The following is a 12,231-nucleotide window of genomic DNA, read 5'->3' as shown; positions in this document are numbered from 1 at the left end:
TTTGCAAGCAAGAGCAAGTTTTTTCGTTGACACGCTCCTTTTAAACGTCTTCGAAATATAGTCGTTTCTCATGGAGATGCTGCCGTGAATCGATTGGGGTAAATCTCCGATCGATTCGGAATTATTCCTTGAGCGCTACTAACTCCAGATCAACGGTGAAAATTATTTTATTTGAATCTCAATCGATTGTGCTCGAGCTTTAATCGATTGAACTCATCAATCGATCCATTAATCGATTCGAGCTTCTGTTTCTTTTCACGAAGGCTACACAATCGATTGGTTGATTGATCTAGGAGCACACAGTGCTTTAGCGTAAAGCTGGTCAATCGATCGGCTGATCGATTGATTACCCCCAATTAATCAATTGATCGATCCAGGAGCACATTGCGTAAAACCATGGTCAATCGATCGGCTGATTGATTGGTTACCTCCAATCGATCAGCTGATCAATTAGGAGCACACTGTGCTTTGACGTAAAAGTCTGATAAATAGATCAGCTGATCGATTAGGAGCACACTGTGCTTTCACGTAAAAGCCTAAGTTTCTATGTTTCAAACTTAGCGTCTAAAGCGATTCCAAAAATTTTTATGCTAAGTGTCTTTCAAAAGCGTATTAAATTAAGCAAAGTACTTCAAAATTTAGCTAAGTTACTTTTCAAAAATACTTCACTTAGCTAAAAATACTTTTCCAAACTTAGTTTTTAAAGAAAAGTTATGTTTTTATATTATGTTTAATCTTTTATTTAAAAGTCTTTATGGTACTTAAATTTTTTTCTATTTTCTCTCTTTAAAAGCTAAGCGTTCATTTAACACCTTATTTTTATACCAATTATTTTCCTTCTTTTTCTCCCTTAGTTATTTTGATATATGGCAAAGGGAGAGAATATATGAAAATTCAAAGAAAGTTCAAAGAAATTTTTAAAATTAAATTTTTTTTGTCTAAAAGAGGGAGCTGTAATTAAGGAGGAGTTTATCGTTGTATGTGCTAAAATTATGTTATCTTTATGCTTGTGCCTATGATTAGTGATGATCTGTATCTTTTCATTATATTATCCTTTTGCTTAGCTTTGAATTTCAGTTGTCATAATCAAAAAGGGGGAGATTGTTGGTGCGGAAAGCATCCGATGATCAAATCTTAGTTTTGATAATGACAAAAGGGATTAAAAGTTAAGGTTCATTGTTATCTAACGTCCTTATATGAGATTTTCAGGAAAGTCCTAACTGCGGTTAGGCAAGTGTAAAATCCTAAGGAGCGGTAACCTTAGGTCATAGGGGGTGGTAACCCTAGGTGGAGGAAAACCCTAAGGGGTGACAACCTTAGGTCCTAGGGGGTGGTAACCTTAGGTGGAGAAAAACCCTAGGGGGTGGTAAGCCTAGGTCTTAGGGGGTGGTAACCCTAGGCAGAAAGTCCAGTCGGTCTGGAGGACCTGACTGGCAAACAGATATGCTCTCCTGAGTGGAGTATGTGAGGACGCGTTCCCTAGAAGAGGGAACAATAGGCGTCGGTTCGACCTAGGGTTTCCGATTGGAAATATGAAGTCAGAACCGGACAACCCGGAGGCTGTCAAACATTTCATCTATTATATTTGTTATGTGCTAACGTTGTGCTGCAGGGTATTTTGGGACTAACAAATCTTGCAGATACTAAAACACAAAGTTTTGCCTCGGATGAACAGTACCCGAGGCACTCTCATGAGCTTGAGGCGCCTCGGGTGCAAGGCAGATGCAGCGCACGCAACAGGGTTGGAGGCGCCTCAGACGGATCTGAAGGCGCCTCAGATAAGCTTGGAGGCGCCTCAAAGGGAGATGGAGGCGCCCTCAACCAGTTAAGCTGCGACCAGTTCAATGCTAATCCACGCGGCTGACTCGGTAAGATTGGAGGCCCCTCGGACAGGAATGGAGGCGCCCTCAACGTCCGATAAAAGGACATCTCGACCAGCAGCTGAAAATATCAATTGACAAACAATCTTTTTGCAACGAGCTGCTAACGAGAAGTTCTGACGAAGCTACGATTTGACGCCGACAACCCGGAGCTCAGAATCTTTCATTTTTCGTGTCGTTGGTATACTTTTACTGTTGTAATTATACTCGCTTGTAAATATTTCCGAGATTATGGTTGTTGCCCACAGAAAGCGATCAACGATCGCAGACCTTAGAATAGAAGTCGCCCAAGACTCCGAATAAATCTTGGTGTCCCTTGTGCTTGTGTCTTGTCTTTATTTCATTTCCGTTGTTTTACTCGTTTAATTATCGATTATGAAAAGCATGAAAGCCACGAGCGTTATTCATCCCCCTCTAGTGCGGTCTCGATCCAACATAAGATTATTTCTCAAATAACCTTACTATTTAATTACTATTTGGGTGTCATATTTTACAATAAGGCTAAGTGTCCTTAAGCTCATTCGGGCTTTGCCTAGCCGAACGTGCACACAGAACCTTTCATCCATTTGGCCTTTTCCCGGTCGATTGTATACCAAAGACTTTATATAACGCTAAGAGTCCTTAAGCTCGTCCGGGCTTTGTTCGGCCGAGTGTATACATAGAACCTTTCCTCCGTTCGGCCTTTGTTCGACCGATCATATACCAAGGACTTTATATAAGGCTAAGCGGCCTTAAGCTCGTCCGGTGCTTTGCCCGGCCAAGCGTGTACAAAGAACCTTCTATTCATTCGGCTTTATCCGACCGATCATATAACAAGGACTTTATATAAGGCTTAGCGGCCTTAAGCTAGTCAGATGCTTTGCCCAGTCGAGCGTGTACACAGAACCTTCTATTCGTTCGACCTTTATCCGGTCGATCATATACCAAGGACTTTATATAGGGCTAAGTGTCCTTAAGCTCGTCCGGGCTCTGCCAGGCTGAGCATGTACACAGAACCTTCTATTCATTCTGCCTTTGTCCGACCGATCGTATACTAGGGACTTTATATAAAGCTGTGTCCTTAAGCTCGTTCGGGCTTTGCCCGACCGAGCGTGTGCACAGAACATGTTAGGGTTATAAGATTGTAAATATAGTGCCACATTGAAAACACATAGGAAAAATCATGGATTTATAAGAGAAAGATATCTCCATTGGTATAAGACTTTTTGGGTAGAGTCTAAAAGTAAAATCATGAGAACTTAGGCCCAAAGTGGACAATATCATATCATTGTGGAAATATCTAAATTCTTTTCGATTTTACAATTGGTATCAAAGCCAGGTCGCTTTTCACTGGACTAACCATATGGGTGAAACTTTAAACGAAGTAGGGGAGACCCTGAGCGGGTCAAGAGTGACCCGATACTTGAGGGGAGACCCTGAGCAGGTTAAGAGTGACCCGATGCTCGAGGGGAGGCCCTGAGTAGCTCAAGAGTGACCCAATACTTGAGGGGGGACTCTGTGGTCCTTTGTTTGAGGGGAGATTGTTGGGGTTGCAAGATTACAAATATAGTCCCACATTGAAAACATATGGGAAAGATCATGGATTTATAAGAGAAAAAAATATCTCTTTTGGTATGAGGCCTTTTGCGTAGAGCCCAAGAACAAAACCATGAGGGCTTAGGCCTAAAATGGACAATATCATGTCATTGTGGAGATATTTAAATTCGTTTCAATCCTACAGAACCTTCTATTCATTTGACCTTTACCCGATCGATCGTATATCAAAGACTTTATATAAGGTTAAATGTCCTTAAGCTCATCCGGGTTTTGCTTGGCCAAGCATGTACACTGAACCTTCCCTCCATTCGGCTTTTTCTCAGTCGATCGTGTACCAAAGACTTTATATAAGGTTGTATCCTTCAGCTTGTCCGAGCTTTGCTCGGCCAAGCGTATACACAGAACCTTCCCTCCATTTGACCTTTGTCTGGTTGATCGTATACCAATGTCTTAATATAAGTCTAAGTGTCCTTAAGCTTGTCGTTGCTTTGCCCAGCCAAGCGTGTACACAGAACCTTCCCTCTGTTTGGCATTTTCCCGGTCGATCATATACCAAAGACTTTTTATAAGGCTATGTTCTTAAGCTCATCCGGGCTTTGCCCGGCCGAGCGTATACACAAAACCTTCCCTCCGTTCGAGACTTTATATAAGGTTAAGCGTCCTTAAGCTTGTCTGATGCTTTGCCTGGCCGAGCATGTACACAACACCTTCTATTCGTTCGACATTTGCCCGACCGATTGTATATCAAAGACTTTATATAAGGTTAAGTGTCCTTAAGCTCGTCTGTGCTTTGTTTAGCCGAGCGTGTACACAAAACCTTCTATTCATTCAGCCTTTGCCCGAGGCTTTACTCTAACATTCTGTTTAAGGGACTTTCGAACAAAATTTTGAGACCTTTAATACATGGTGATCGACAAAACCGGGTAACAAACCCTACCCTGTCTTAACCTCGACCACCATCTTATTATGATCTTAATATCCACATTATCTCCTGGACCCAGTCATCATCATCTGTATCAACGTGAATGAATAATTAAGTTATAAAAATAATCTGTCGTTCAAATAATAAACAAAACACAACTTCTATCTAATATTAATAGAAAATATAGATGCATAAAAAGAATTCAGTAAAACAAAAAGATGCATGCATGAAAATGTGAGCAATTAACAACATTCAATAACTTCACCTAAGATATGCTCGATGATGTGAAAGCTTATTATAAGCCTACACATGCAAACCCTTTAGTTTACAATAAAAGCAATTGAGCAAACAAATAATGATGTTAGGAAATCAAATGATTGAGCTTTTGAGTAATAACTTCATAAACCCAATAAGAGGATGATTATATTATCTAAACGAGCATCCATTTGTGCATAAATTCAAGAAGAACCTTGTACATAATATAAAGCAATCTAAGTGGTCCATCAAGTCCTAAATGTTTCATATTTTTAGGCAACTACAAGCATACACACTACAAGATCATCTTATCTTGGGTATGAAGGTTTTTTTATAACTTAATGTGCCACAAATATTTAGCTTTACAAATAGCTAGAAGATGAAAAATATATGCACCAATTGCGAGAAGGTGAAGCAAAGTTTAGATGATTGAATTTGTAGTTGAGAAAAAAGGTCTTTTAAAAGAAAATAAATTGTATAGTAACAAAGACCACCTAAAACTTAAAGTAAAGCTCCAACAATGGGTATGTTGATGAGTTGAGCTTATTAGCAATGTTAACTGCATGACTAGCAATAAAAGCATTGTTGTGGTAGCTGCAATGCCAAAAACAACACAAAAAAACATCACCATCGCAAGGCAAATCCAGTGCAAAAGTTGTAAATGAAGAAAGCAAACCGTTTGTCTAGATATGAGTACTTGTTTTGTTTCAGCATATTTATTTATTCAAAAGAGCAATCAAATGAATAAACTCCGTGTCTATTCAAAAAGAAGAACAAAATGGATGAGAAAAGATGAAAATGCTCAAGAAGAAGCCATGCAAGCATTCCAAAAGGTAAAATCTATTACTTTGTATAACTTTCCACTAAAAAATTCAATTAAATTACCAATCAAACTTGAAGAAGCAAAGATGAGGGTTTCAAGATTAGAGGAAGACCAAGTGAACCATTTATACTCCAAAGTCATTGGAGTAATCCTCTAGTGGAGGCGAAGGCGAGCTGCTTATTGAATCTTTTAATAAACTGCTCTACCTCCTCGTCTATATGGTTATCCGCTTTATCCGTCTGCTAGTCTATATCTGCAGCCTTCAAACCTCTTCTGACTTGCCCATGTCTTTGCCCTCAAGTGGTTTGGTCTTTAACAAGTGTTGTTAATGTCACCTAACTTTGAAAAAAAATCCCTCCTGATTCCTTTGCCCTCGTTGTTGTCTGGCATAGGGGAATATAGTGAACGACAATGGTAAAGAAAAAGAGTTAAAGAAAACAACGAAGAAGAAGAGTGACGACAGAGTGGAGGAGGAAGCTAGGTCGCTGGTGGCGCGGAGGGGTGGAGGAGGAGGCTAGGTGGTGGAGGAGGTCAGGTGTGGGTGGCGGGAGGAGGGTTTCGGCGGAGATGATTTTCTATGGAGTTTCGGTGGAGATGGATTTTTGTGGAGTTTTGGTGAACATGAGTTTGGGAGGCTAGGTTTTAATTTTGTGGAGTTTTCGCGAAGGGAGGTTTTGACGGAGAAGTTAGGTGACATTGATAACACTTGTTAAAACGTTGTTGTAGATATTAAAGAAAAACACTTATAACAACGTTTTTTAAAAAGTGTTGTCTTTGATAAAAAAAATACTAATAGACAATGCTTATTGAGCATTGCCTTTAATAAGAAATATAAAACTTAGATAACGTTTTTAGTGAAAAGCGTTGTAAAAAAAAAAGACAACACTTTAAAAAAAAATATTGTCTTTTAAATGTTGTGAAATTTCAATTTTCTTGTAGTATTTGCCGAAATTGCAATGTTCACTGAATATTATTCGCCATCGCCCTGACGTTTGCCACCTCCTCTAGTTCAACTTTTTCTGCTAGCAGAGGATTTTCTATGGAGTTTCGGTGGAGATGGATTTTTGTGGAGTTTTGGTGAACATGAGTTTGGGAGACTAGGTTTTAATTTTGTGGAGTTTTGGCGAAGGGAGGTTTTGACGGAGGAAGTTAGATGACATTAATAACACTTGTTAAAACGTTATTGTAGATATTAAAGAAAAACACTTATAACAACGCTTTTTAAAAAGTGTTGTCTTTGATTAAAAAAAAAATACTAATAGACAATGCTTATTGAGCATTGCCTTTAATAAGAAATATAAAACTTAGATAACGCTTTTAGTGAACAGCGTTGTAAAAAAAAAAAAGACAATACTTTAAAAAAATATTATTTTTTAAGTGTTGTGAAATCTCAATTTTCTTGTAGTATTTGTCGAAATTACAATGTTCACTGAATATTATTCGCCATCGCCCTGACGTTTGCCACCTCCTCTTGGTTCAACTTTTTCGGCTAGCAGAGGATCATCGTTCATCGTTCGTTAAAAAATTAGCTGCACCGCTTGCCGTTGGTCGCCTTTGCTTCAGACACAAGTCGTTATCTCCGACGAGACACCTTTGTGGTTCAAAAATTGTCTTGTTTGCTTCAAAAGGATAAATTGAGAATTTAACTAAGGGAGACTATGCTATTTGGACATTTCCAAAGCCTACGTGTTTTGAGGAAAAATTAAAATTATCATTTAGTAAATCACAGTAAAAATATAAAAACAAACTTAGATATAAGAAAAAAAAATTCAAATTGATATAATATGATTTTGTTCTATAATCCTTACGGTAGATGATTCTTCACCAATACCTTTTTGATTTTTATTTTCTTCTTAGCCTTCGCAAACTGTTGTGATTCTGCTCTTGCAGACAAGCCGCAAATACAACGCTGACCGTTGACTGGATCAGATAGATTAATTGAGCACGGAAATAGTTAGCCCATTTAACATTGACGGATTACGGATCTGGATACCATCGGGTCGAGAGGGTACATAAGGGGTATAGAAGTAAGGCGAGAGACGGGCGAGCGGCGGATTAGGGCGAGCGGCGGAGGCTTTGGCGAAGGATTAGTGAGCACGATTCCCCTCGCTAACGCCATGGGATCCAATTCAACACCCGCAGGTTAGTGAATCTTTGTCTTCTTTTTTTAGTTTTGATGCGTGGAATTCTTCTGGTTTTTAAAGCCCGTTTTCTGAGAACTTGTTTAGTTTGTATCCCCTATTTACTACTGCATTTGCATTTGGGAGTTTGCGTTATTTTTGCTTTTTGCTAGGGTTAGGGTTGGTAATGTAATTATCAGGATCACGATGAATTAGAGATTTTTTATACGCACATGATACCTACATCAAACAAAAAAAATTAATTTGTTGCTACTATTCTAATCCAGACCAGAATTTGTCTGACGACCACATACAAATAAACAGTGTTTAATTTACAAACCAAATTTTCATTTCAAGGAAGACAAACAAGAGAGAGGCACACAAAATTGACACAGTTTATCCCTAAAAATTTATCAGGACCACGATTGTTATTTTAACTGCAGAAGCAGCAAAGTAAAGTCATGTTTAACACTATATAAAAGTGGAGAAGAGATGTATCATGTATTCCTCACCTCACCTTAAGTAGCATGATCCCTATCTTTCCAAAATCAATAAACAGTGCTTGAAGATGTAAAACATAAATATTAAATTAATGATAATACCATAGTAAGCAGAATTATTCTACCTTAGTATGGCCAATATGTAGATATCCATTAGGTTCGGGAGGGAAACGAGTGAAAACCTTCCCACCAGTAAACTTAAAATGTCTTTCCAGATTCTCCTTCGTATTGCAAGCCCTCCAAAGGTCTCCATTACTGAAAAATATCTCTGTGTGAACCTGAGATTTCCAAGCACGAAATCAACCATAGAGAACTTATCATGCCACCAGTGAAGCAAAATGTGGAAGAAAGAAGTCAAAGCTCAAGCAACTCTTTCAACTTCCTCATATGGTACTGTTGGTTGTTGAGTGTTGTCTACTAAAATAAGAAAGGAAAATACAACATGTTTGCTTTAGATTGATAGCATTGAACACAATATCCTACTGCAATAATGGCTGGTAATTGCTGTTTCGCTCTTTACTTTTCATATTCAAGTTTATTCCAGTATGAAAATAATGAGCACCATATATCAAGTAAATTACTCTAACCACGACGCAGTATGTTATTCATTCTTGCAATATAGATAAACAATCCCATATTATGATATCATATAGCCGAACGAGATAGTCTAATGGACAGTTCAAAACTAACGCAGGGCACCGCCATTTTTGGACCATGAAGGATCAACTGATGGTTATACTAAGAATATTTTTTTGCTTGGCATGTCAACAATTAATACTATAGTATTTCTAACATTCACTTAAATTAGACTAATTGCTATCTATTAAATTTCTCTTCTCATATTGCATTATATTCCCTTGTCAAAATTTTATGTTCACTTTGCAATATGTTTTGAATGTTATATTATGGTGTTTGTATCAGATGTTGGACACATTTAAGCTGAAATAAAAAATGCAAAAAGTCATGAATGAGTAGAAAAACACAGATCTTTAACTAATTTCTTTAAGAAACTATCTTCTTGATAGTCTTTTATGATGCTTCAGAAATAATCTTAAAATCTTGCCATGTGCATATCACAATGGCTGTATAGGTGACCAGGTTATATTGGAATCACCAAACCAATTTTAAACATATTTTCATTCGTATCCCTTCTATGTTGATTGGTAATTATGACGGTTCATACTATCTCCAACAATGACCAATAGCCATCTCAATGAAAACACCTTGTTTATATAATTTTTCTTATAATGCATATACCTTGAAGTCAAACCAGATTTAAATGATAAAGATTACCAGTTACATGACCTTAAATATAGCTTGATGACAACAAAATATCTATATAGGTGATCCCAAATAATTAAGGCATATAACATGTTTTATTGTTATTTTATAAACTTTAGCCTCACAGGGCATTATGTTGACATTTTTTTTATTAAAGATTTCCTTAATAATCAGTAGTTGAAACTATAAGGGTTAGGGTAGTACAGATACTTCGATTTTATTTTGAAGTATTGGACACAGATACGACAGATACGGATACGATATGCAATTACGCGTATCACATACTACTAAAAATGTGTCGTGGACATTTTTGAGGTTTGACCAGGCAAATACATTTTGGACACGACAAGGGCATGACAAGGATACTACTAGGATATGTCTTTTTTTGGATATGTTTGGATAAAATTGCAAATATTTTTAGGGATTAATTGAAAAAATTTGAAAATTTCTAGGACTAATTGAAAAATAATTAATAAAAATGAATTGGGTTGTGGGTTTTTAAATCCTAAACCCTAATCTTTTTTCTGCTCGTCCTCGTCTTACTCGTCTTTCATCGCCTCTTTCACATTGTCCGCCTCCCTTTCTGTCGCCGCGGCTCGCCCTTTAAGCTCTAAATTTTTATTTTTTATTTCTTCTCCACTCCTCAAGTGCCTAAACACTCATCATTTTTGTTTAAAAGATTTGATTTAGAAATTTAAATATAAGTCCTAGTCTTTTAGATTCTTTTTCTTTTTGGCTTTCAATTTTTTTGACGAACAATATCTAAAAGTCTCGGTTTTCATCATTTTTCATGATTTTACATCATAGTTGTCAAAAGCACATGAAGCGCTCGCTTAAGCGCAAAGCGCAACGAGGCTCCAGCCTTGCGCTTTCGAGACCTCGGAAGCGCACGAGGTCTCGGAAGTGCTCGCTTTGCTGCGCTTCGCGCAAAAGCGCACTTGCGTGAGGCGTAACTAACTTACCTTCTTTTTTTTATTTTCTTTAAAGCCCTAATCAATACGGCGATTCGTGTTCACCGCCTGATCGTCGTGTTCACCGCCTGACCGTCTACCTCTCGTGCCTCTCGACGCGTCTACTTGGGTCTGCTCGATCGGTAAGATTTATCTTTTCGCATTGTCTTTCTGGTTATTTTTTTTGCATTTCCTGGTGTCGGCGATGCCGAAAGCGTCGCGGGACGCTTTTGGCAGGGTCGGAGGCGTCCGATGACGTTGCTGGAGGCGTCCGGTGACGCTTCCGGCGCCGTCAGACGCGTCTGGCAATGCTTCCGGCATCGTCGATTGCGTCACAATGCCCTCGACATCGCCAACTGCTGCGGGCATCTTGACGCGTCCGATGGCTTTGGACGCATCGCCGGACGCGTCGCCAGTGCTGTCGAATGCGTCCAGCGATGCTTCCGGCGTCGTCGGATTCGTCCCGTGAATGCCGGATGCGTCTGGCGACACTTCCGGCGTCGTCGGACTTGTCCGGTGAACGCTGGATAGCGTCGCTGGACTTGTCCGGTGAATGCTGGATGCGTCATGATGACTGCGGCGTCATCGACTCGTGACTTCGTTTTTTTTGGATTTATAATTAATTAATTAATTCAAAAATTCCTCATTTAGATGAGTATAATTCAAATAAATTTTTATAAATTTTAATTAAATAACCCCAATAAAAGACATAAAAAAATATATTTAAAATTATTTTAAATAAGTTTTATTAATTTTTATTTTATATTTAAAGTAATTTTTTTAATAAATATTATTAATTCTTTATATTCTGATTTCTCATAATTTAATGTTTAAAATTTAAAAAATATAATTACATATATTTTAATAATTTATATTTAAAAAAATCTAATAAATATTATTAAATTCATATAAATCGTAATTATATTTTAATAATTTTAAAAATTTCTAATAATTTTTATTAATTAATTTATATTTTAATAATTTTATATTTAAAATTTAAAAAATTATAATAATTTTTATTAGATATATTAGTTCTTTTGTTTATTAGGTTTTTCCATAAAGCGTGCACTTCGCATTGCGCTTTAAGCCCCATGATCCTTGAGCGATTTTTTGTACTTCGCACTTTTTAGCAACAATATATATATATATATAAAGTTGTTGCTTTGTGACAAAAATGTCATGGGTTCGAATCCTGAAAACAACCTCTTACAAAAAGCAAGGTATGGTTGCGTACAATGGATCTTTCCCCGGGACCCTGCATAGTGAGAGCTTCGTGCACCGGGCTGCCCTTATATATATATATTAACGATAGTCGTATTCTAGCTGTATCGTATTTTATATTTTCAAAATTTGCCGTATTATCATATCCGTATAGTATTCGATACGATACCTGTATCTGTAACTGTATCCATGCAACAAAGCCATCGGGTCTATATTTTGTAACCCAGACCAAATATATACTCTTAAATTGACTAAAATTTGAACTGACTAATCAATTTTTTACTATGAAAATAATATAACTCTGTCCAAAATATCTTTTTATCCACCTAAATAATATTTTACTCTTATCCCCAATATTTTCCTTAAGCTTCAATTCTCTTTAAGTTGTCAGAGAACCTCCCTTCCTCCTATCATCTCCCTTGTGCTCCTATGTAAGTATTTTTATTTCAAAGATTTTGTTTTCGGCTTCTTTATAATCATTATTTTTTGGAATTTAATTTGCAACTCTTCATATTTGTGGATGGATATATTAACATGTGGTATACTGCTAAAATCATTTTTATTTTTTGCATAATATAAAGGTAAATCTGACCATTAGTAGTTTACTGACTTTAGAAAGTTGAATAATTAATTGAGTCAGTAATTAAACTAGCGTATGTAAGTATCCAATATTCATAAACCACGAAGGATGAAGTTCTCAAGTTTGCAAAGACTAGTTGAAAGAAAAAAAAATTGTCTAAATT

The 12,231-nt window shown here is 37.2% G+C and overlaps 1 protein-coding gene across 1 annotated transcript in view; it reads right to left on the bottom strand.

Annotated features, from left to right (window-relative positions):
- LOC122022544 overlaps nt 1-12,231 on the bottom strand; it is a 120,590-nt gene that overhangs the window by 106,390 nt on the left and 1,969 nt on the right. The window contains exon 2 of the mRNA XM_042580574.1: nt 8,162-8,314. Within this exon, the coding sequence (XP_042436508.1) occupies nt 8,162-8,314 (153 nt within the window). The remainder of the gene's footprint in view (nt 1-8,161; nt 8,315-12,231) is intronic.

This window comes from Zingiber officinale, chromosome 9B (genome assembly GCF_018446385.1).
Source record: "Zingiber officinale cultivar Zhangliang chromosome 9B, Zo_v1.1, whole genome shotgun sequence".
In the NCBI taxonomy this organism is placed as follows: domain Eukaryota; kingdom Viridiplantae; phylum Streptophyta; class Magnoliopsida; order Zingiberales; family Zingiberaceae; genus Zingiber; species Zingiber officinale.
The sequence above is the reverse complement of the archived record's forward strand: the minus strand, read 5'-3'. Positions and strand labels throughout refer to the sequence as shown.